This window comes from Sarcophilus harrisii, chromosome 3, assembly GCF_902635505.1.
Source record: "Sarcophilus harrisii chromosome 3, mSarHar1.11, whole genome shotgun sequence".
In the NCBI taxonomy this organism is placed as follows: Eukaryota; Metazoa; Chordata; class Mammalia; order Dasyuromorphia; family Dasyuridae; genus Sarcophilus; species Sarcophilus harrisii.
This window is the reverse complement of record NC_045428.1, coordinates 233,372,518-233,398,449: the sequence shown is the minus strand read 5'-3', so window position 1 is coordinate 233,398,449 and position 25,932 is coordinate 233,372,518. Positions and strand designations below refer to the sequence as shown.

At 34.7% G+C, this 25,932-nt stretch overlaps 1 protein-coding gene across 3 annotated transcripts in view; it reads right to left on the bottom strand.

Moving 5' to 3' along the window:
* LCA5L (lebercilin LCA5 like) overlaps positions 1–24,078 on the bottom strand; it is a 59,282-nt gene extending 35,204 nt beyond the window's left edge. Inside the window, exons 1-4 of one of the 3 annotated variants that reach the window (XM_031959197.1) lie at positions 23,757–24,078; positions 21,670–21,832; positions 15,981–16,222; positions 13,388–13,719 (exon numbers count right to left, since the gene is read on the bottom strand). In XM_031959197.1, coding sequence (XP_031815057.1) covers positions 13,388–13,709 — 322 coding nt within the window. In that variant the 5' untranslated portion in view covers positions 13,710–13,719; positions 15,981–16,222; positions 21,670–21,832; positions 23,757–24,078. Of the gene's footprint in view, positions 1–13,387; positions 13,720–15,980; positions 16,223–21,669; positions 21,833–23,756 lie in introns of those variants that run through there. The other 2 variants (XM_031959196.1, XM_031959199.1) reach the window with 2 other exon arrangements.
* Between the last annotated feature and the right edge of the window lie 1,854 nt (positions 24,079–25,932).

Below are 25,932 nucleotides of genomic sequence, written 5' to 3'. Positions count from 1 at the left end.
AGTGGGGACCCCTTGGGCTAGTTGGGTGTGGCTGGAGCCTCAGCTGGAACCATAGACACTTTCATCTCCTAGACTGTTTGTCTAGTTGGGTTCTGTATCCAGGAAGACAGAATGAATCTCAGTTGATCAGGAATGCCAGGCCTAGCTGTGCTGCTGAAACCCAGTCTCGAGCGAGAAGAAACCCATGTACCTGTTAGTGTAGAAGCAGTGGGGCAGGGATGCTGCTGGCTGTGGGTACTTGCAGGAGGGTGGAGTTCTTGGTTTGGGTTTCCTAGTCTGAGAAGAGAGTTGAAGGGAAGTTTGAGGTACCACCCCCACCCCACAATTAGAGGTGTTTACTCCCAGAATTTAGCATAGTGCCTGGAATATAGTAGGCTGTGTGAGATGGAAAGATGAAGAACTTACAAGATAAATACATGGCTGGACCGCCCACTTCTCATGAGATTCTACAATAAACAATTTTCTGCTTTCTACTTTGAGTGATCTCTGAGTAGTCATTTTTGGGTAAGGGTCTTTTACATCTCACACAGTTGGGGGCTCGTCCGGGATTGCCGTCTAATAGGGAGATGGCTGTTCCACCCTGAATGAGGACAGGCGTGCCCATGGAGTAGTTTTCTCCATGATCTGTGTGTATAGCCTCTCTTCCCTCTTAAACAATGACCCGAGGTAGAGGTACTCAGTGGAAAGTAGAATTGAAGACTAGAAGGAAGTAGTCCTGATAGCCAGTGAGCAGTCTGAAAGACTTACATGTGTAACTCAAAGTAAGCTCTTGGGAAACTGAGGGTCTATTGGCTGGGTCGAGGGAGACCCGAGGGATTAGCCCTCTTAAATTTGTTCTTGGTGGGGACTGCTGTCGACACCATTGATAAAGTTTCCCAAGGAAGCTCTTGGGTGACTGCTGGTGTGACCTCTGCCGATACCTGGTTTGGGGCCAGATTGAAAAATGGGACAGAAGCAGTCCAAGAATCGATGTCAGGACCTTAGTCAGGGAATTCCAGTCGACACCCCTTTTGGGAGTCAACTTAAAGACTGGGATGAACATCCCAGGTATAAAGGGAAGGATAGAAAGATGATGATTAAATATTGTTGCTTTGTTTGGAGTATCCAGGATAATGGCGGTGGAATAATTTGGCCAAATATGGCTCCTCTGATAATTAGACTTGTCAACAACTAAATTTATGTTAATGGGAAAATCCCTTCAATCCAGAGGAATCAATGTATGCAAGCCTCTAGCTTTCAGGGATAAAAGACTGGCTGTTTCTAAGCCAGGCAAAAGAGGTGGAAGAAGGGCCAGAGACTGAGGAGATCCCACTCACCCCTGGGATCCTTTAGTTTCAGCCCCTCCCCTGTACATGCTCCTTTCTCAGCCAGTGGTTTCACAAGCACACCCAGCTGCGGAGGTGGAACCAGAAAGAACTGCCCTTGATTAAACTGGAGAACCAAGGGGCAACAGGAGCCTACAGGGAACTTGTATATAAACATGTGGAAAGAGAATTAGAACAACTAAGGAGAGAATTGTATATCTTAGTCACTCTCTTCACTCCAGAAAAAAAAATCAGCTATTAGAAGGGCAGCTATTGAAAGAGTGGGAGGGACCTCATCCCCTTGTAGAAGGAGTGATGGCTGTAGAACAAAAACATCTGCTAGTAAATCCAGAATGGGATAATAATAATAATCAAGCATGCAAGCAGAATATGCAAGATTTAAAGGACCTAATTATTACTGGGACCAAGAATTCCTTTCCCAAAAGACAAAATATTAACAAGGCCTTAGAGGTTAGACAGGGAAAGGATGAATCACTTTCAGATTCCTAGAACATCTCAAAGAGGAGATTCGAAAATATTCAAGATTAAACTTAGAAGATTCAGCAACAGAAAATGTGCTGAAGCTATATTTTGTCTCCAATTCATGGCCAGACATAAATAAGAAATTGCAGAAGTTGGAAGGATGGAATAATAAGTCAACTGGGGAATTACTGAAAGAAGCAATGAAGGTATACTGTGAGGAGAGATTGGGAAAGAAAAGAGAGTCAAAGAAACAAAATGCTAATTCAGATTTTACTAGCATGTGGAAAGAGAATTAGAACAACTAAGGAGAGAATTGTATATCTTAGTCACTCTCTTCACTCCAGAAAAAAAAATCAGCTATTAGAAGGGCAGCTATTGAAAGAGTGGGAGGGACCTCATCCCCTTGTAGAAGGAGTGATGGCTGTAGAACAAAAACATCTGCTAGTAAATCCAGAATGGGATAATAATAATAATCAAGCATGCAAGCAGAATATGCAAGATTTAAAGGACCTAATTATTACTGGGACCAAGAATTCCTTTCCCAAAAGACAAAATATTAACAAGGCCTTAGAGGTTAGACAGGGAAAGGATGAATCACTTTCAGATTCCTAGAACATCTCAAAGAGGAGATTCGAAAATATTCAAGATTAAACTTAGAAGATTCAGCAACAGAAAATGTGCTGAAGCTATATTTTGTCTCCAATTCATGGCCAGACATAAATAAGAAATTGCAGAAGTTGGAAGGATGGAATAATAAGTCAACTGGGGAATTACTGAAAGAAGCAATGAAGGTATACTGTGAGGAGAGATTGGGAAAGAAAAGAGAGTCAAAGAAACAAAATGCTAATTCAGATTTTACTAGGACAGGGAAAAGGGTACAGAGAGACAGAGATGGGATGTGTTTCCGAGGAGATAATGTTGATAAGAGAAACAGAAGGAAAAGTATGTAGCAAGAGAGAAAGCTGGAGAGCTTGGTGGACTTGGGAAGAAACTTGATATTGGGAGAAAAGTAAATAAACTGATTGGCTAAATCCTGAGAAGGATTCCTGCATAGGAAATTTGAGTGGGAAATTCTTTTGGAAAATATTTTTTTTTTCTTCAAGGGTAAAGATTTAACTGACTTCCCCTTCACTCTTTGAGGCTGTTTCTTTGGAATTGAGGTGGGGAGAAGGGCAGAAGTGGAAAGGTGCTGCAACTGCTTGGTTCCTTTTGCTGAAGAAAACAATCATCTTTTAAAGGGACAGGCTGCTCTCACAAGATGTTAATTAATTGATTATTTGTTTCTTTAGTAAATAATGCTTTCTTTGTTTAAGGAATATGATCATAAATGCTTTCTATAGTTTGAAAGGGTTATTTCAAAAAGTTTAATTGATGTTTTTAAGGACTTTTCAGATTCTTTTATGTGAAAATAGGAAGTTTTAATTAACTGTATTGATGCCAATTATTTAAAGGGACTGCAAGAATAATAGTTTTTGCTTTGCCCTTTTGAAAATGTTTTTGTTATGCACAATATGTAGTTTAGGATTTTTCTGTCTATTGGGTATTTTAAGAGCATAATGATTGGTATAATATTCAACTTATGAAACATCTACTTGGGTATGTAAAAATTGTGTGAACTTTCTGGGATAAATTTCTTACTGTTATCAATATATGATAAATAACTCTTTGGGATTTGCTTGAAACTTTGGTTAATGGAATTTGCTATTGAAGATAAAATTTCTTGGGCTTATAGTTAATACTATTTGGGAGTTTTAAAGCTCCACCCTCTGACAGTTAATGGGACAATTAACTGGAATAAAACTGAGTTAAGGATATTTTATCCTGTACTGCTTATATTACGTTATAGTCATGTCTATATTTTTTCTCCTATGACTGATTTCCATGATCAGAACAATAGTCAATAAGAACTGTTAATGCAATCCAATTACGTCATACCCTGCTGTTTCCAATCTAGTTATATGTAATCATTATATCCTAAATACTTAGGCAAATGAATATTTAGCCTGGTCATCTGTCTGTTACAGGATATTTGCGGTTTTTTTTAAGTTTTCTACATGATAAGAGGACAATTAACAGTAGTCTGTGAAACCTAACTGCTGTTTTTATTGGAACTACAGCCATTTGCCTGCCCTGTAAAGCAAACTCAGCTGCTGGCTCTTCACATTTTGCAGCAGTCTTGTGGACCAAGTCTTTATATCTCAGACACTTCTAACTTTTGTTAGTTTTGATTTTTTTTTTGTTCTAGATTTTGGTCAAATTATAGATTATTGAACCTCTTCTGGGACATAGATCAGCCCATCTGAAGCTTTGGTAGCTGACAGCATGCCACCCCCACCCCCTGCATGGACTGAGAACCTGTGCCACTTCTCAGCCTGAAGCAGCTTAGATTGAGACCATTGCCCCTGCTTTTAATGTGATTTGGACTGATATGGGGGAGTGTTAAAGCGGTTGATGAATTATTGTTAAAATTATAACTTTATTACTGTGTGTTTAAGATTTGGGATGGAAATTGTTAAAATTGTGTAACTATTGCTGTTATAGATGTATAGGAACTTTATATATGCGATGGTTACTCGATGCTTTAGCTTTGAAATCCCTTATTCTGTTGGAATTGCTCTGGCAGACTATTCATTGATTGCCTGATTTTAGGAACTCTCCAAGCTATAGACCGTCTTGGGACTGGCAGTCTCCAGCCCTGTAACCCTAGTTTCTTAATAAATATCTCAGCATTCTCAAAGAACATTGCAGTTTTGAAATCAGGCCTCTAAAGTTAGGGGGGTTTGCTTACCTTCATGGTCTAACTGTGCACATTCTGCTCAGAAATCTGGATCCTTTCTGGATCCTAGTAGCAGCTCCTGTTCTTCTAAGCAGAGACAGGTGGAGCTACTCCAGGCCCCACTCTTTCTCTCCTTTGGAGTCTCTGACAGACTTGGGGTGCCCCTCCTAGCATGGGTGGCATGACTGTCTTGAGCCCTGCTACTCCCTATATAAGCAGAGGCTGAGTTAAGTGCACAAATGACTGCAGACTACTTAACACAGAGAACTGTCCTTCTCAAACTGGATTCTCTGGCTGAGATGGTGCTCCAACTGCAGAGGACCTGAAATGCTGCAACAGGGAGCCTTTGTACTGCTGAAAACTCTGGGGTTGTCAGGGAGAGACTTGCCCTTGCCCTAAGTCTTCGCATTTTCTAATTTTATTTTGATTTATTTGCTTCACATTGGGTTGGTCAAAATTATGGTGCTGAGACCTCCCAGGTATCTAGGGTGAGGTGATTCAATAATTCAAATATTCAGAAGGAGAGTGTATAATGTTGTGCTTCAGTTTCCCTAGATTGTCATCTTTATCTTTCTTTGTATTTTTATGTCTGCCAAATGCCAATCTGTTCTGTGATAACTGTTTCCATGACAGTTGGTGGATGCAACTTTTATGGTATGGACTTATTACAATCAGTGGTATTATCCTGTTGCTACTGTCTGCCTTGTATAGTTACTTTAGTAACCAGAATAGTTCAATGGTCTCTATCAAAGATACTGCATACAGAGGATGCTATTAAAATGATGATTCTTCAGAAAGAAGGTTGGAATGTAGTAGAGAGAGATGATCAGCTTGATAAACAATGTGTAGATATGTTGACTGATTTTGAACAGTCTGTAAGTTCTTCATAGATATATGAGAAACATAATTTACAAATTTAGAGGGGATTGTGTGAAATGGAAAGATGAAGAACTTACAAGATAAGTATTGTATGAATTCCCTCCCCCTTTTTTGTTTCTTTTTGTTATTTCCCTGTGTTCTGCGTAAGTATAAAATATGCAGACATATTTACTTAACATTAGTCAGTGACATTTATCAATATTTAGTCTATTAGCTTGACCACTGTCAGCTCGATTATTTAAAGCCTGAAGGCCTAAGTTTCAATTTCCTAGAAATCAGCTGATTTGGGGGAAACTGAAACCTTTCATTCCAATCTTTTTCGGTAGCAACATCCAATTAGATGGCCCCACATCTCTCAATGCTCTCTAACTTGTGATGTAATCTCCTGTAACAAAATCTATACAAGTTGTGTGTATTCACTAATTCTTCATCTCTCCTGCTGTGAGTACTTTCACTTTCCTTTTTCATTCATGGCTGGACCACCTGCTTCTCATGAGATTCTACAATAAAAATTTTTCTGCTTTCTACTTTGAGTGATCCTTGAGTAGTCATTTTTGGGTAAGGGTCTTTATGTCCCACACAATCCTGAGTTCTCCTGCTTCTGATTCTCCCTTTTACAATTTGTTCCACTGATTTGCCTCTGAATTTTCTAATTAATACCACTATGATTTCTGCTTTCTGATAGTTTTAGGTCTGGAAGTGCTATTTCTGCTTTGTTTTTCCCTTCTTTTCACCATTTTCCTTGATATTTTAGAACTTTTGTTTTTTTTTTTCAATGAATTCTTATTTTATCAAGTTCTCTTGACAATATGATTGATATAACATTAAAAATGTTAGTTAACAGTTAGTTAAGTACTGTTATAATTTTTATTATATTGGCATTTGTAGATATGGATACTTGATACTCCTCCAGTCATTTGAATTATTCTTAAAGAGTACTTTGTAATTAAAGCTATGTAACTCTTTTGTGCACTTAAGTAGCTCAGTTTCCAGACACTTTATGAAATTTGTAATTTGGTATGAGATATCTCTATTTTTGATTAATAGATTTTGTGATTTTTATTTAGAAATGCAGTTGATTTTTAAGGGTTTGCTTTGTATCCTTCAATTTTCCTAAAGATATTGTCTTGATTAGTCCTTATTGATTTCCCTAGGACTTTCCAAGTAGATCATCATATCATTTGCAAATAGGGTAGTTTCGTTTACCTTTATGTCTTTAATTTCTTTCTCTCATCTCATTGCTAGAATTTCTAGAATTCTATGAAATAATAGTGAGGATAGTGGGCATCTTTGCTTTAGTCTTGTATTTATTGGAAAAGGTTTTCATGGTTTATCATTGCATATGATACTTGCTTTTGGTTTTTAAAAAGTTCTGTGTTTTTATTCTTTTTAAGATGTTTTTATTCTTTTTAAAAGATTCTTTTTAAAGACTTTTTCTGCAGCTATTGAGATAATTATGTGATTTTGGAAGCTTAAGTTTTCAATATGATATTGACCATTTTCCTAATGTTGAACCATTTTTGAATTCCTATTCAGCTTATAAATCCAATTTATTTATATGAATGAATTCTTTGATAAATTGCTGGGGCTTGTTTGGCAGGATTTTGTTTAAAAATTTTGTATTGGTCTATAGTTTTCCTTTTGTGTTTTTATCATTACCTGATTTAGGTGTTAGGATTACATTTTGTTTCAGAAAGGATGCTGGTGGTGTGCTTTCTCAATATTTAAGAATAATTTGTGAAGTATGGGTACTAATTGTTCTTTAAAAGTATGATAAAATCTGTTAGGATCAGGAGTTTCTTTGGCATTTCCTTTCTATCTAATTCAGTTTCCCTTTCTGAGATTAGATTGCTTAAAATCTCTATGTAATTATTTTACATTTTGGAGGGTATTCCTCTATTTCTTTTGTGTTCTAGGTTTTGTTAGCATATAACTGTGGAAAACATTCTGGTTATCCTTTATATTTCTTCTGGGTTTTGATTTTACTATTTGCTATTGGTTTTGTTTTTTTGACCCCCCTCTTTTTAAAAATCAGATTAGCCAAAGTTGTCATTTTTCAGTTTTTAGTTTTTACTGATCATTTCTAATTTCTTTTTTGGTTTCCAACTTATTTTTGTTCTAATTTTTAGTATCTTCTCTTTTGTGCTTATTTTAGATTTGTATATTTGTTGATTTTCTAAATTTTAAAAATATATATTCAGTCCATTAATCTCTTCTATCTTATAAATGCTTATTTGTGGGGACATTATTTTCCCCTAAGGACTGCTTTAGTTATACTTCAGAAATTTTAGCATATTGTTTCATCATAATTTTTTATATAATTATTTTTAAGATTTGTTCTTTTATCAAATCATTGATTTCATTGTTAAAATTTTCATTTGAATTTGTGTTTTTTGTTTGTAGTCTCTAAACCAATAACTACATTTTTATATTATGTCTTTAAAGGATGTATAAGCTATTTTTACCCCTCTTCTTTTTTTTTTAACCTTTTGTTTGTATTATTTCTGTGGCCTAATACATGGTCAATTTTCCATATGGTGCTAAGAAGTATATTCTTTTGCAGAATCATTTATAAGACATCATATGTCTTTTATCTCTGTTTTCTCTAGCAATTTGTGTTATCTTTGTTAGACTAATTCAAAACACAGGGGGACATTGAAGTTTGTCAAAACTGTGTTACTTGTAGTTCAGTAAATAGTTCCTTTATTACTGGCATTGTTTTGTTTTCTATGTTTCCTTTCAACATAATGTGGTTTCCTTATTTATCCCTTTTCAATTTTTGAATAGTCGTTTTACTTTGACAAATAGTATGATTACATTGGATTCTCTTTGCACAAACGATTTTTCCCATCTTCTCAGTTTTATTTTGTGTATATCTTTGTTTTTTAAAATGTATTCTAAGCAACAGATTGTAGAGTTTTGTTTTGTTATATAATTTGGCTTTTTCCTTTTATTATTTAATCTATTCACATTTAAATTTGTGTAGGGAAGGGAATAAGCATTTGTAATGCTTATTGGAATATACCCTGTGCTAAGAGCTTTTTACAAATATTATTTCTTTGATTCTCACAGCAATCATGTAAATGCTTTTATTCTCCCTATTTTGTATTTGAGAAAATGGAAACAGAAATTACATAACTTGTCCAAAATCACATGGCTAAGGAATGTCTGAGCTAAAATTTGAACTGGGTTCTTATTCCAAGCCAATTATCTATGTATCACCATTTCTCTCATGATATCTCAGATTTATATTTAAATCTAGTGTTAGTAAAGTTAGGCTTATATTATACAATACACAAAAGTATAATTTTATATTATTATATTCATATTTCACAGGACATATTTATATGGGTGTGGGTATGTATATATGTAGAAGAGTTCCAATGTGAGTAGTAATTCCTTCAGAAGGAAAACAAATGAGTTTTCTAGAAAAATAATTCTCCCAACATTATTTGTTTTTATTATATCTTTTTATTTACAAGTTATATGCATGGGTTATTTTACAGCATTGACAATTGCCAAACCTATCTCCCAACATTCTAGTGAATTATGTTACCCCATATTCTTTGGTTAGTTATCATTTGGGGAATGACTTATCTTTATATATTTTTCCAAGAATTCTATATATTTGAGAAATAGGTCTTTATTAGAGAAATTTTGCATAAAAATCGTTTCACATTTATGATTGTATATTTTTCTTCATCCTGTTTTCTCCCATGTATCAATCTTTTTTCACCCAGTCCATCCTCAAAAATATTTTCCTTCTGATTACTATCTTCTTCAATCTATCTTTCTTTCTATTAGTCCACTCTACTCTCTCCTCCATCTATCTCCCCCTTCTGTCAATCCTTCTCTCTCTCTTCCTGTAAGGTAACATAGATTTCTATATGCAGCTGAACATGCATGTTTCCCTCTTTGAACCAATAAGGTTTAAGTGATCCCTCCATGTCTCCTATCTTCTCCTTCACTGTAAAAATCTTTTATGTGAGCTAATCTGCCCTATTCCATCTTTCCCTTTCTTCTCCCCATGCATTCCTCTTTCTCTTCCCTTAATTTTATTTTTTTGTATATCATTCCAACATATCCATGTCTTCTGTCTATGTATACTTCTTCCAATTGGCTGAATCATGAGTATTTTTTAGGAATTACAAATGCAATAGAAATGTAAATTGTTTACAATTTAGAAATGTAAACAGTTTAACCTTATGGATCCTTTCTGATTTCTCTTTCCTAGTGACCTTTTTATTATTTTCTTGAGTCTTGAATTTTAAATTCCTTTTGGAGCTCCTCCAGGAAATTTTTTGGGTCTGAGACTAAGTCATATTTTCCTGAGTCTTGGGATGTAGCAATTTTGACTTTGTTGTTTTCTTCTGAGTTTGTGTTTTGAACTTCCTTGTCATGCTTTAATTTTCTAAGGTCAGATTTTTTTGTTTTTTATTTTTTCATTTTTCAGCTATTTGTTGACTTTTAACTATGTTAAAATGTTAAAGTGGGTTCTACTCCTACGATGGAAGGGGCATTGTCTGCCTTTTCCCCACCATATTTGGCTCTACACTCTGATAAGAGCTATTTTTAAAAAAATGAATGTGTATGTGTGTGTGTGTGTGTGTATATATATATATATATATATATGTATGTAAAATTACCCCACAAAATTCTAATCTATACCAGCCAAAGACAATTTAATCTCAGTTATTGAAATTTAAGGAGATATTTAAACTCCTTTTAAACCAGATGCCAATGGGCATTTCTACAACCTTAGTACAAAGACACAATCAAAACTGAAAAACAGTCTTGCCTCCTTATAGACACATCAAGTCGATCAGATTCCCCAAGCAACTATTTACAAACAAACAGGTTCTCCGAATATAAAAATAATAAAAAAGGCAGAAGGAAATCTATTAGGAAGACTGATGTAACAAATCTGTCTGCCTGTATTATCTATGGGAAAATATGTTCCAAATTCCAAATAACCTTTTTTTTTCTTTCTTTTCCTCCCTTCATTTTTCCTGTTTCTCCCCTCGTCCCTTCCATTGCCTTCTCTCTCTCTGACCCCACATCAACAAGCATTTATGAAGTGTCCACCATCTAGTAGGCACTGTGCTAAGTGCTGAGTATGCAAAAGGGAAAATACAAAACAATCACTCCTTTCAAGGAGCTCACAAATCTATAGAAGAAATGATATGCAAACAACTTGGACAAATAAGATATATTCAGCATAAATTGGAGATAATCTTGGAAGGCATACATTAAGATTAAAAAGGACCAGGAAAAAATTCTTTTAGATTGACTGAGACATGAAAGAAACCAGAGAAGCAAGGAGATAAGAGACCCAGAGCATGGGGAACTGCCAATTAGAATTCATGGATGAATTGTCTTGTTCAAAGAACAGATAGAAGGCCAGTATTTTGAAGTTTGAATTGTAGAATATATGGGGGTAGTAAGTTATTAGAAGACTGAAAAGATAGAAAATGGTTGGCTTATAAAAGGCTAAATTTAGAAGAAAAAAGAACTTTATATTTGTTCCTGAAAGTCTTAGGGAGCCACTGGCGTTTACTGAAGGTGTTGTGGTATTTGTAATATAGTTAGATTTGCATATTAAAAAGATCAGTTTGACAGCTGAGTGGAGTTTGGACTGGAGCAGGTAGTTTTGAGGCAGGAAGACTAGCCGGATGGCTATTGCAATAGTCCATGTGTGAGAACATCAAGGTAGTGTTAGAGAAGAAAAGAGGGCATATAATAAGATGTTATAAAGGCAGAACTGCTAGGATTTAGCATCTAATTGGATAACACCTAGTCTGGGTGATTTGGGAGGATGGTGGTACCATTAAGAAGAGAGAAAGTTTTTGCAGGAAAGAAAGTTCACTTTTGGACATAGTGAATTTAAGATGTCCAAGAGACATGTCTTAAGATCCAGTTTGAGATATCCAGTAAGTAACTGGCAATCAAGAGTGAGTTTGGGGCTATACAAATAGATCTTGGAATCATCTCCATATGAAAAAGATAACTGAAATTATAAAAGCTGGTAAGATTGCCAAGTTGAATAGTATAGAGGGAAAAGAAAAGAGCTAGAACAGAGTCATAGGTCAAACTTATGGAGTGAAATGTAGGGGAAAATTCAGCAAAGGAAACTCAGAAGGAGCAGTCACACAGTTGATAGAACCAGGGGAAAGTAGTGTGACAAAAAATCTAAAGAGAAGATAATATCAAGGAGAGGATGACTGATAGTGTAAAAGGCTGCAGAGAAGTCAAGAAGGCTGAGGATTAAGAAAAGACCATTAGATTTGGTTTAATTGAGAGATCATTGGGGAAGGTGAATAATGCAGATTCTGAAGAGTAAGAAGAAATGAAATGGAAGCACTGATTGTAAGTGGTCTTCTCAAGGAGGTTGGTCATAAAAAGGAAGAGAGATATTAAGCAATATGGATAGAAGGACCTACTGAGGATTTTTTGAGCAGGGAGGGAGATGTGAAAGTGCTTCTACCTAGTAGAAAAGCAGACAGTAAACAGGTTATTATTGAAGATAAAGTGAGAGAGTGAAAATGATAGAAGGACAATCTGCTGGAGATAATAGGATGTAAAAAATGGAGATAGAAATACAAAGATTCTAAGCATTCCTAAAATAGGAACCTATCATGTTCCAGAACAATGGAAAGAGTAATAGAGATCCAACAGTGGTTGAGGATAGGGTCATTTTGGTAGCCTGGAGAGGAGGTGACTACCCCACAGGATAAAACATTTGTAGGGACATTAAGTAGCCAGAAATTACTACTATAGTAATAGTTTGTTTTTTTTTTTTTACTCATTTGCTATTGATATCATTAATAATAAATGAAATAAAAGATAGCTTTCTGTAGCAAAAGTTTAATTCCCCAAATGATAAGGAAAGACTTTTTCAATCTTTTTCATTCACAGAGCATATCTAACAGGTTTTAATTTCATGAGTTTCAAAAATTCAGTTTTTAGCACTATGTATATCTCACCAGACTTTAATGTAATCTGAATGGAGTAATACAGGTATTTAAGTTTTGGTGAGGATTCAATATTTGACTATATGTGTGAGTAGACCAGAATGAGAATATGACCTATGACTCCACAGAAAAATGTAAACAACTTTGAGTAAATGTACACAGCAAAAGAAGCTTCAACTATCCCAAGAAAAAACTTGCCCCTGCTCTGGGCCATTCTGGCACCCTGACTTCTTCATTCTATTTCTATATAAGAGGTTTGGGTGCAGGGATCCATGATGTCACATTTTCTTGTTGCTACCCAGGACAACTTATAACTTAAAAGTAATTTTCTCTCCTCTCACTATTAAACCAATTAAAACCAATTAATAATCAAGCTGGTATGAGCCCATCTTTCTTTGGCATCTCAGTATTCTCTCAGAGCTTATGTAACCCTACAATTAGTATAATTAGGGTAGGAGAGGCTGCCCTTTTACAGGCTCTTCAGCTAAAATGGCAGGAAAAATAGCAGTGAAAAGTATGCAACAAGGCCATTTGTTAAATGGATTGACCTCATTAATAAATTCAGTAGGATAAAGTAATGGGACTAAGAAATTCACTTTAATTCTAACACTTTCTGCTATCACTCAGTGAGGCTTAAGGGGAAAGCATAATAATACTGTCCCATTAACATTGTTAAAATATGGAAAAAAATGTAAAGTACAATGCACAAAAATATGAAAGCATTAAATATGACTTTGTTATCAGCTGTATCACATAACTATATCAACAAACCACTTTATTCCCCTTGCTCGTAAAAAAAAGGAAAAAAAAAGGCAGCTGGTATGTGTGTATCATATGTGTGGTGGCACATAGTAGGTGCTAACATTATTATTGTTATTATTAGTGTTACAAAACAAATATGAAAGCATTAACTATACTACAATGATCAGATATTTAGTCTATTTTTATTAAATTTAATTTTAGTCTAATCTTACCTTTTTGATGGGCAACATTACAAACATTTTTCTTTTTCTTCTCTTCTTTTTTTACTTTTTTCTCAAACAGTTCGACACAACTGCCATTAACAGCTGTTGCAGAATATTCAGAGACAAAATCTTCTGAATAATCATAGTGAGAACTAAAGTTTCCACTTGAACCCTGGGTTCTGCTATAATCAATGCTTCCAGTGCTGTTGTTACTGTTCCTGGAAAAATCACCAGTGCCTAGATTTCTCTTGGATTCTGTAGGCTTACTACTGTCTTCTAATACTGCATGATGGAAATGGTCATCTACACTTGTTGCATCAATCAATGACATAGTAAGCAACCTAGTAGAGGTAAAGATACATGGTCATTTTTAGACATAAAAGTAAATTTATATTTTTTATATTATTATATTTATATTATATAACATCATAATATATATTAAAAACAATTATTTCTCCTATAATCATTAGATAATTTGGAGGAAAAGGGGAAACAAACAACAAAACATTTTATCATATCTTTTTATGAAAGAAAAAGGTTAAAATTTGTTTTTTGTTGTTCTATCACCATTCATAAAATGTAATGGTCTTAGCAGCTTTCATGTGAATACTGTTCAATTTTCAAGGTTAATCATATGAGTAAAGTAGATCTTTTATTTGATTTATAGAAATGATGAAATGAAAATGTTTACTGAACTTAAGTCCCTGGTAATAATATAAAATTCTGATATACTATTGGAGTTGTAAAAATATATTTACATACTACTTCTGATGTCAGGGTAAAACAACTTACTTAGTAAGTTTTAAGAACAAAAATGTAAATGAACAAAATGAATGAATTTACTAATTAGTTGTTCTTGCTGTAGAAAATAGCCAGTGACTGATACTTAGCCATGTTATGAAGCGAAGTGATAGAGTGGAGTTGAATTTGTAATCATTGAACATACGACTGAATCCTAGGTCTTTACCTTACTACTTGTTTGATTTTGGGAAAGTCACTATTATTTCTGGGGCTCAGTTTTCTCATCTGCAAAATGATGCTATTGGATAAGATGACTTCTAAATTCTCTATTTTTAAATCCACCTTGAAAATGTTTAATAACTATGGCTTTCCAAAATAAAATTTACATACATAGCCTTTCCATCTTTATTGTTAACATTTTCTTAAATATAGATAATTGACAAAACAACAAATCAGTCCTGATTATAGATTTTGCCAATTTCCAAGGTATGATTTTCAAGGTTTCAGGTCACATTGAATCTTTTTAATTTATACACTAGAATCTTACCATAACCAATCTGCAATTAATTGAATATTATAGGGACAGGTAGATGGTGCGATAGAGCACTAGTCCTGAAGTCAGGAGAACCTGACTTCAAATCTGGTCTCAGACACTTAACACTTCCTAGCTGTGTGACCCTGGGCAAGTCACTAAACCCAATTGCCTCAGCAAAAAAAAAAAAAAAAAAAAAAAAAAAAAAAAAGATTATTATATAAATTCATTTCAATTCTACAAGGGTGTTTAATTTCTAATACTATCAGAAGAACCTTATGATAGGGATATAGCATGACTTCAAAGAAACAATTATATGTTGGCTTTAGTATACATTCAACATTTAATTATCTGTATTAATAAAAGGGAAAAATTATGATAGAAGATATAAAGAGTATATAACTTCAAAACTATTTCTATTTTGATTTTGTCCCAAACTAATATATTTATCTTAAACTATATCAAAAGTAGATTTTCATTTGTAGATGACTATATTATCTTATACTGCAACTGAATGACTTATGCCATTACTAAGTATTTATGTTTAGAAAATGGGTCACTTTTTTTTGTTTTGTTTAAACATAACAATGGATGTGAATTCTATAGACCAAGTAAATATAGGAGAAGCAATCTGGAAATCCAACAAGACTAACAAAAACTAGAAAAGCTGTTAGGCTAGAAAATTTGGAAAATGCATCGTTTATGTTAGGAGCAACTTACTCCCTAAATCTTACTTTCAGGGCATATCTCCCTGATAAAGCTACCCTAGATTCAAGTCTGTGTCTGTCTGTCTGTCTCCTTAAATCTGTTGTCACGTCCTACCAAATTTACTTTTACAATATCTCTCATTTATACTTTTTCTCTCTCTCTCTCAATATATATATTCACCAGCCCCTACTAATATGTTTATCTTTAGTGTTAGCCTGGATAGCACAATAGATTGAAGCAAAAGTATTTAATATATTGGCATTATTTTTAAAAGTAGCAATAAAAATTTCCCTAGAAACTGAGGGTAAACTTGTATAAACACCATTAAAAGGAGAAGACATATTAACAACATGTATGAAAAGGTACACATGTATGAAACACACAGTTTTATGTGTAGCCAGAGTATATTGATAATTGGTCCTATAATATGGTCAGGATATATGTGTGGGGTGATACGCACATATGGAATATGTGTGTAAGAACATTAAAATGAAGTGGAGGAAGGGGAAGCTAAGAGGCCTTGAAAGAATCAAGAAGACTTGAATTCAAATTTAACCTCTGATACTTGTTACTTGCTAGCTGTGTGACCCTGGGCAAGTCACTTAATTTTAACTGTCTTACCAAAAAGGGGAATGAAGGAGCAACTCATTTCTTTGATGCTAAATGGCCACCAATATCTTCTAGAAATGTTGTTCTGCTACTTTTGCTGAGCCCTTCTTGCTGGTCCCTTATCAGATGCAGAGATTTTCTTTTATTATCTTTTGTTATCTTTTCCTCAGATGTAAGCCAGAGGCTTTTTTTTTTTTAAATAGCTCTTTTAGAAAAGCAATCACCCCTGTTTCACTCATAAGACTAGTATCTCCCTAAGGGAAAAAACAACAACAAATATTCCCAGCTTTATTATTTTATGAAGTGGCCTTTTCATTTTCAACTTCTTGCCTAAAAAACCTTTCTATCCCTTAGTTGGATATTGTTTCTCCAGGTGCCAAGATTTTTAGGACAAAGAGCTGAACTAAGATTTCTCCCATCTGGCTATAAACTAGAGTCTTTCTCTTTTCTTTGGTCTGAACTTCCTAGTCACGTGGTTGGGTAACATTTCTCTAACTTATAATGAAAATTCCTTATGACTCAATTTCAATCTCCAGAGCCAAGGCAATAATAGAATCAGTATATAAATTTAGTAGAATCTACTTAATCAACAACCATAAGGTTCTATGGCTTAGTTCTCAATTCTCCAAACCCCTTCTATTCTTGTATAGATAAGCAGGAAGGAGAGAAGGGCATAGACATATTCCTATCTAAAAGTTCCATGCCTATTGCCTCCAGACAAGTAACCCTTCTACATAAAAAAAAAATAAATCACTAAACTACTACCATTTTAACTAATTATTATGTTATTCTCTTTTTCAGACTAACTTCCTGAGAAAGCCATCTACATTTAGCACCTGTACTTTCTCTCTTCATATTCTCTTTTTAACTTCTCTACAATTTGTCTTGGCAACCTCATTACTCATTTGAAACTGCTCTTTTCAAAGTTATCAAAGAAGAGATTCATGAGCTAGAGTAGTAAGAATAGCTCCACTCAATTATCCATCCCGAGATAGTAATCATTCAAATCTTAGATGCAAGCATCACATTGGGAAAGTACCCAAGTTGGAAGTGTTACATATTTAAAAGATGATTAAAAAATAAACCTTATTTGAAAACCAAATGATAACTATTTTATTTTACAAATGATGTGCAGAAGATACTTATGAAGCAATTAAGAAATGAAGCACCTCCAATTCGGCAGATTAATCATTTGTCATATCACGATCATCATCTTCCCAAACAAAATAAGTTCAAAGTTAAATTTAAAAGTTAAAAGAAGCTTGTATGTTTCAGATAATTTTATTCAACAAAATCAATTATTTTGATAAAACATATGATATTAATTTTTTCAAATAAACAAATCTTTAAGTGTAAGAATTTAAAAATTACAACTATTTCAATGGAAATCTAATATGTATTATAAATTTCTTTGCTTTAACAGGAAGAATGTACTAAATATATACTTTCTTGATGACTCAAAGCTATTGGTACACGGAAAATAAAGCTGATTTTGCAGTCAGAGCATCTTTTCTCTGAATTCTGTTTCAATAGCTCACTATCCTTTTATTCCTTTTTAACTGATTTTATATTCTGCTCTTCACAGAGACTGTTTCAGACCTATTCTTCTTAACCTTCCTGTAACCCTCTCCTCATTCCCTTAGCTAAAGGAACTTATTTTATACTTTATTGAAGAAATAGAGACCATCTCCCTTGAGTTTCCTTTTATCCCCCCTCTCTATATCTCAAAACCCCTTGATAAAATCTCTTATCCTTTTTTTATTTCAATTTCTGGTGAAGAAGTGACTGAGTCTTCCTCTTAGTACAGCCAACTTTTTACCTGTATCTTTGATCCCATATTCTTATATTCTCTAGCACTCTAATCCACAATTATCCCTTTCTAATCCTCAAACTTCCTATTTACCGTTTCCTTCCCTGCTGCCTACAAGTACATGCAAGTCTCACCCTAACTATAAAAAACCTTACCAAAATAATGTCGCTAAATCATGCCATCATTCTCAGGCTATAATACATTCCTCCCCATTTTCATTGCCAAAACTTAGAAAAAAGCTGTTTACAGTTGATACTTCCCTTTTCTTCTTTCATTCACTTTTCAAGCAGGCTAGAGGCTTCCAACATCACAATAAAGTGAAACTGTTCTAAGAATGCAAATAATGTTAACTAAATATGAAATCCTTTCCTCAATATTAATTCTTGATATTTTTACAGAACTTGACACTGTTTGCTACCCTCTTCTATAGTACACTCTTGTTTTTTCGAGACCACTTTCTTGGTTCTCTTCGTTAAGACTACTCCTCAGTTTTTTTTCCTAGTGGTTATCATAATGACAGAAATGATTACTTATAGCCAATGATTTTGGAAACTCAGATTTTCCCCTTTTTCTTTTATCCTCATTTTAAGATCTTAAGTTTCTGGAGGGTGAGCTAACTTTCTCCTCTATCCAGACCTTACCCAGATGGGGCAGTCATTGTGTTCTACTTAAGTTTGAGTGGGATAAATTCTTTTAATAGATTGCTTAAGGCTGGGGAGTAAATGATATAATCTAAGTTCAAATCCAGACCCTTACTGTAATAGTCATGCTCTCATTAACTGTTAACCAATCAGAGTTGACTGCCTTTCTCAGGAACACTCCTCTTCCAAAAGGACATATAAGTTATGAGTCTGCTATTGTGATTCTCTTTAGTCTAAAACAGAAATGGCCAAATGACCATCCTTTTATTAAAATTCAGGCATTATTAATAAAATGATTAAAATATACAGAAATTATGTCTTGAACTTTTTAAATGGCATAATTTATATCTTGTCCCTTGACCATGAATGTATCCTCAAGGCTGTTTTCTGAATCTTCTCTCCTTTCTACCTTCTTGATGACCTTATCAGTAGTTATGTGTTTAACTGTCAACTCTAGGTAGATGACTACCAAATCTCTATATACAGCTCCATTCTCCTTCCTGAATTCCAGTTGTACATCTCCAATTTGCCAATAGCACATTTCATAGTGGAGCACTTAGAGGCATCTCGAGCTAAACATGTTCAAAATCAAACCCATTATTTTCCTTCCACATTCATCCCTCTTTTGAACTTCCTTATATTTGTAAAAAGTGTTGGCATTGTCCTTGATTGCATACTGTTCCTCACCCCCCCCAGCTATTAAACTGCCCAAATCTACTCATTTCTACCTTCAAAATGTCTCTTGAATCCATTTCCTTCTCTTTACTCACATGGCCAGCAACTAAGTTCAGGTCCTATCCTTGCTATTTAGCTTTGTGGACTACAGTGGGTACTAACCCACAGAGTATCTGAAATGTGATTTATATTTAAAAAAATCTAAGATAATATTAAATGCTGTTAATTTTCCACACTGGGATTACTTAAATAGACTTTCTTTAAAAGACACCTATTCTCTAAAAGAAATTACAGGGAAAGGGACTAGACTGAGATTTCACTGGGATAAGGAACTCCCAGATGAAAAAACTCCTTCTACCAGTGCAATTCAGGATCTTCTTTGCAACCTGTAGTTTTAGAGAATTGCCTAGAACATGGAGAAGTTAAATAAGTTGTCCAGGATTCATATAAATAGTATGTGTAGGAGAAAGGACTTGAACTCAGGTCCTTCTGGTTCCAAGGCTGGCTCTCTATAAATAAATAACAAAAACAAACAACCTAAATACTTATGAAATCCAAATGAATTCATTATAAAAGATGATCATTTTCTTATATAGGATCATAGCCTATCTACTAATTTTAAAGTTATCTATTATATGAATAGCTATAACATGATTCAAAATGTGGGTGTTTTTCCCATTAAGAATCTTTAAATTAAATGAAAAGAAAATCTGTCTGATACCATGTATACATATGTACATACAAATATTTTATAAATGTATGTATTTATTCTACAATACATATGTGCATGTATATGGAAATATATATTTGAAAAGGGCAGGTCCATTTGCAAATCTTTGTTTGAACTTAATTATAATTCACAAAAATTAAAATTTATTGAATCAATAATAGTGGATTGAATAAGTTAATAAAAATTCTCACTTAAATTTTAAAATTAAAGGTCACTCAAAAATCATCATCTTAAAGGGTCTGTTAACACAATGCTAGAGTTTCTAAATCATAGAATCTCAGAGTTGGAAGAGACTTCTGCAAACATCTACAAAAATTTCTACTTCACAACTGTTGCCTTTGAAAGGTTGCCTTTGAAGATATCAAATTAGAGAGAATGTACTACTAATTTTAAATTTTCTATCCCCCCTTTTTAAAAACAATGTTTTTACTTATATAGTAACTAGTACTGCTTCTCTATAATTCTATCTATGGTTCTTAGTTTTTCTTTTAGGAGTCAAAAGAACAGTTAGTCCTCAATCTGGGGAGATGGTACTGTGAATAGAGGGCTAGATCTTCATGTCTAGAAAGATATAAGCTCAAATCCAGCCTCAGATACTTATTATATGACCCTGGACAAATCACTTGAAATGTTTGCCTCAGTTTCCTCATTTGTAAAATGAGAAAAATAAAAGCATATACATATTATGGTTGTGGTAAGGCTCAAATGAGAATATTTGTAAAGTACTGGCATGTAGTAAGTATGTATGTATAAAAGCTTATTCCCTTCCCATTGTACATTTCCTTTTCCCCTCCATGGTATGGATAAAGGGTTACCATATATAATCACTCATTTGAAAAAGCATCAACTGTCAATTGATGGACCTGAAATGAGTAATTAACTCCCTTTTAATTTTTTAATTCTTTGAACTCAAGAGAGCCCTCAATTCAATTGTTACTCTCAGAGGTCCTTACCCGCCTCTCTTCTCTTTTCAAAGCTATTATTTCCCTAACTCTTTCAAACTGATCTTCACACAACCTGATATCAAACCTGATAATGGCCTTCTTAAGATGTAGTACTCAGAATTGAATAAAAGCTATAGAAATGGTTTGACTAAGGAAGGGTACAACAGATCTTCTTGATACTATCATCTCTTAATTTAGAGTTAGTAATTTGGGGAAGAGATTTTTGTCACACAGTTGAATTAAATTGAGATTATAGTACACTTAAATGCCAAATAATTGTTCATATAAACTCATCTAGAAATATCTCTTCCATCTTGTACTTTTGTTAGAGATTTTACACTTATTATTATTAAATTTCATCCTTTTAGATTTGACTCATCATTCTAATCTGTGGGGATTTTTTCTGATTCTGTCATACAAAGCTGTTCCCCTTAGTTATTCAGTTATTGTCTACATAGTCAAAATGTCACATTGAAACAGACAGACATACATATAGATGCATATATTTACACACACACATTTGCACATATATATACACACATGTATACACACTTATTTATCTGTGAAGGTAGGCAATCTACATGACTTAGGAAAAAAGTACCCCTTAAATTAGCCTGTGAAGTCCATAAAAACTACTTAAATATATGGAGCAAAATGATTTATTAATGTTATTCCATATAAGTATAAATCTTGCATTTTAAAAAATAACAGTATCACCATTTTAAATGAAAAGTGACCAATGAATAAAGGAATGTAAAGTTGAACAAAAGTCAACCAGTCAACAAGCATTTATTAAGCCTATTTATTAGGCAGTGTGCTAAGTGGACTCACAAATTACCATTCTAAATATAAATTCCAAATTAAACTCATAAATTATCTGAGACATTATCTTTAAGGCTACCTCTCACTGCAGCTGTAGAAACTGCATCTCAGACTTTGGCCAGATTCTCATATCACTGGTGAAAATCATGACATGATCAGGACTTCCAGATAATCCAGAAAATTGATGGCTTTTTGTTGGGAGAAGATGACAACTGGTCTCAAAAGTCATTTGATGGCAAAAACTACAAAAGAAATGCATTGTTATTGTATCATAATACATATTAGTATATACAAATTATTCTAGAGGAGAGATGGTGGTACTTGGAAAGAAGGCAGAATTTGATGTCAGGAGGCCTTGGGCTTGAATACTGCTTTATCCATTTGATGTGACTTTGGGCAAGTCCTTTTCTGAGTCTGTTTCCTCAAAATTGTTGTAAAGATCAAAGAAGATAACATATGCAAATGCTTTGCAAACCTTAAAAAAACAACGTTAAGTCTGAGCTACCATTATTATCAGGATCTGATGAAGAGGGTATTGCTAGACTGAGGGCAGAAGGCAGGTCATTTCAAGGAATGAGAATTACTGATTCTCAGCAAAAATAAGGTATAAGGAAAGAAATAACTAAATATTAATTAAAAGGGAAAATGTACAGGAATCAGATTTCAAGATAGAAAAAAATTAAGACAGTGAATAAGTCAGTGGGGTAGGTATGGGAAAGGAGATCCATTCTGTCATTCATTTAACAAATTTTTATTAAGTATGTACTAATACAAAGCACAGTAACTATGGAAAATAAAAATATACAGAATTTTATGAACATGGTTCATGCCTTTTAAGGCTAACAAACTAGTAGAAGAGGTAAGATGCCTATTTAAACATCTATAATACAAAGCTTATAGTGAAAAGTTCTAAAATTACTAAAGGAAGGAATGTTGAGAACGATTCACTGGAGTGATCTGGAAGGTAGGACCTGGATTTTTTTTTCCCCATGAAAATACATTTAAAAATTTTCAGGGATATATAAAAGCAAAACAAATCTATCTTTAAAAATATGAAATATATCTACAACCTATTTCTAGTAATTCTTACTTTAGAACATTTGTCTTGGCTTATAGAGGATAAGCAGCAGGTGATTGATAACATTTATCATTTTAAGCTGTGATTGTCTACATTTCAAATACAAATGCAGTTTGTCTCAAATCACATCTCAGGCAGTTTAAGCTAAAATGTATAGACAATTGAACAATAAATTTGATGTAAAAAAATGCCAAAGTAGGACCTGGGTTTTAATCGTGGGCTGGTAATTTGGATTCTCTGGGCGTTTGTTTACTCAACTTTAAAATGCAGAGTTGGGTTACAGGATTTCTAAGGCTCTTTGCAACTCCAAATCCTGTATTTCTATGATTCATAGAAGATGGTAAGTCAGGCAAAATAAAATAAAGTGGGAGAAAAATATTCATAGTAATCAGAAATGTAGGAAGAGAAAGAGAGATCAAGTGAGGGTATCCCAAGCTAAAGGAATCACAAGAACAAAGTTCCGAAATAAGAAATTTAGTTGTATGGTAATAAAGCGCTTACTATGTGCCAGGTGCTGTGTATTATCTAATTTATGGTTCACAACAACCCTGCCAGGTAAGTGTTATTATTTCAATTTTATGAACGAGGAAACTCGGGCAAACAGGGATTAAGTGACTTGTTCCAGGGTCACCTGAGACGATATGAACCGGGGTCTTGCTGACTCTATACCACATGCTTTGTTTTCTGCTGCTACTATTTCAGGAAAACGTCCAGATTGGATACACACTAGTAGTGGTAGTAGGCTAGTACAGAGGCACTGAATGCCAAGGTAAAAAGTTTATTAAGCTTCAAAGCACTGCTTTATAGCAATGGATTTGGTGCTAATAATGCTAAGATGTCAGGTGCTTGTTTAAAAAGCCGAAACAAAAGATAACGTATTCCTTAATTCCGTTAGCGCAGTGAGGAGGGAAGGGCAGACTACTAAAGGCCGAAATCCCTGAGGGTTTAGCGCCTTTTATAAAGCCTTACAGTTCTAGGATGGGCTAGGGGCGTCCGAGGAGGAAGGGAACGAGTAAGGGCTAGAGCGGTTTATTTGGGGGGACCTGAAAGAGGTCATCTTTTGCCCTCGGACATCTTTTAGGCGTTACCTGTTCTTCCTGCAACTCTCGCAGCCCTAGTGTTTTCAGTTTGCTGTTACCATGAGAACTGGGGCGCGGGGCCTCCTGGAACTCTAGGAAGGACTTCCGGGACTCTAGAGCTCCCTGGTTCCCCTGCCCTCGGAGCGGTCGGAGTCTCTCACATCTCGAATCATTAGGCTTTATCTGCCTTAAAGGGCCAGCTCCCTTTAGCTGGCTAGTTTCGTCTCCCGAGGGTGGCGGTTGATGCTCTTCTTCCTCCCGCGACTTCGCCCGACTTGGGGATACTGATTGAAAGTTGCTGGGTTCGGGATCATAATGATTTAAAGCTGGAAGGGGAAGGGCACCCAAATCGGCCCTGTCCTTTCCAGCAGAGAAAATTTCCACCATGCTAAGTAAGTTGCCTTCTCTGGCCAGAGCAGCGTGCACGTAGCTTCTGGGCCAGAATAAAGGACTTTGGCTTGATTCTATGCTATTGGCTCTGAAGAGGGGAGCAGGAAACCCAGTGTAGACTTAAAAGTGGTGCAGCCATTAGGAATGTTGGAGTAATTACCCCCGGCTATCTGACGCGGGAGTAACGGAGTTGCATTAGGAACGTTGGGGAACTGTTGGGAGTGATAAGGCACCACCTTGGAGAATGTGTGTGGAAGAAAGATAGCTTTGTTCCACTAAGCTTTCCTTCTAGGACATTTGTTAGTCATCCTAAAGTCTGAGTTTCTCTTGCTCAGACAATGAGCACTTCTTAGCTTAAAAAGGGGGGCTGATTAACCCCTGTCATCAAACTTCCCAACAAATGTGAACCCCAATTCCATGATGTCATTTATCCTGTTCTGTTCTTTGTTCTCATGCCTTAAATCTCTAAAATTTACCTGGTTACTCCTTGCTCTTAGCTATTTTCCTCTTGGAGTTTAGACCACTTTAATTAGCATTATAATTATGATAAAACTTTGCCTCTTGACTTGGAGATTATTTAAGCCTCCAAATTCTTTTGGGACATCTGCTCACCAGTCAGGGTTCCTCTGAATCTCTACAAAATGAAAACTTGAACTCTGAAGCACAGTGATCCAGATAATGTTCTTAGTGATGAAGTCCTAGGTAGATGGGCATTGACTAGAGAGAGGTTCTGAATTACCCCATACTTTCAAGAAGTTTACTTCATCTTCCCTTACGAGGGCTTTTTGTTCTATATCAGATACCTTGCTCGACAAAATCATCATAGTCCCTCAGTTATTGTATCTAATCAGAAAGCAAGTTATGACTTCAACCTGGGAGGTTATATTTCCCTTATATATTCAGATGTAAAGCACTTACTAAACTTCTTTAGGAATTTAGACTACCACAGATTCCCTCTTGATGGGGTTTTCCTCTTAATGACATTTTCCTCTTGGTTAAAGTAAGTTTAGCTAAGGAATATAGCTTAAGTCTTCTCCTTCGTAATTACTAAAAATCTTTCCCTTGCTAAACACTTTTATGCACTTAGCCTGCTGCAGCTTAACAAAATCTTTACCTCTTGATTTGGAGAAAGTCTAAACCTACAAATTTTTTTGAGATAAAATTTTACACTGGCTGGTAATCCCAATATTACTTTTAGGGTCCAGCACCCCAAAGGTCAACACCAGCATTTAGGGATTTCATATCACAATACTAATAACAAGTGTTAATTTGATTATCTTACTTTGTTCGGGGCAAAAGGTTATTTTAGCACCAACCTATTGGACTCAAAGACATGACTATCTAGTAAGAGAAATAACATGTGCTCATATCATGAGATAATGTCTGATAAGTTCCCAAAGAAGAAGTTGTGGAAAGAACTGAAGGTGCTATTAGTGCAAGTCAGGGATGGTTGTGGGGTTTCTGAAGAAGGAGAATGTACCTGGAATTTTAGAACTAGGAGTCAGTCAAAAAACTTTGTCACTTACCATGTGCCAGGAATGTAGCTGTGGAGACAGAAAATTAAAAAACAACCAAAAACATAGTCCCATTCCTCTAGGAACTCACATTCTCAAGAGGGACACAAACAATTATGTACACATTAAACATATGCATTGTAAAAGGAAAATAAGTTGATTTCTTCCAATAATTTTTTTTCTCCTTTCAGCAATTAAAGTGAGGTTGGCCATTATCTATCTTCTTTCTCAAAAAATGGAAGTTCTCTCAAAAATGGAATAACTTGAAGAGAGTAAGGAGA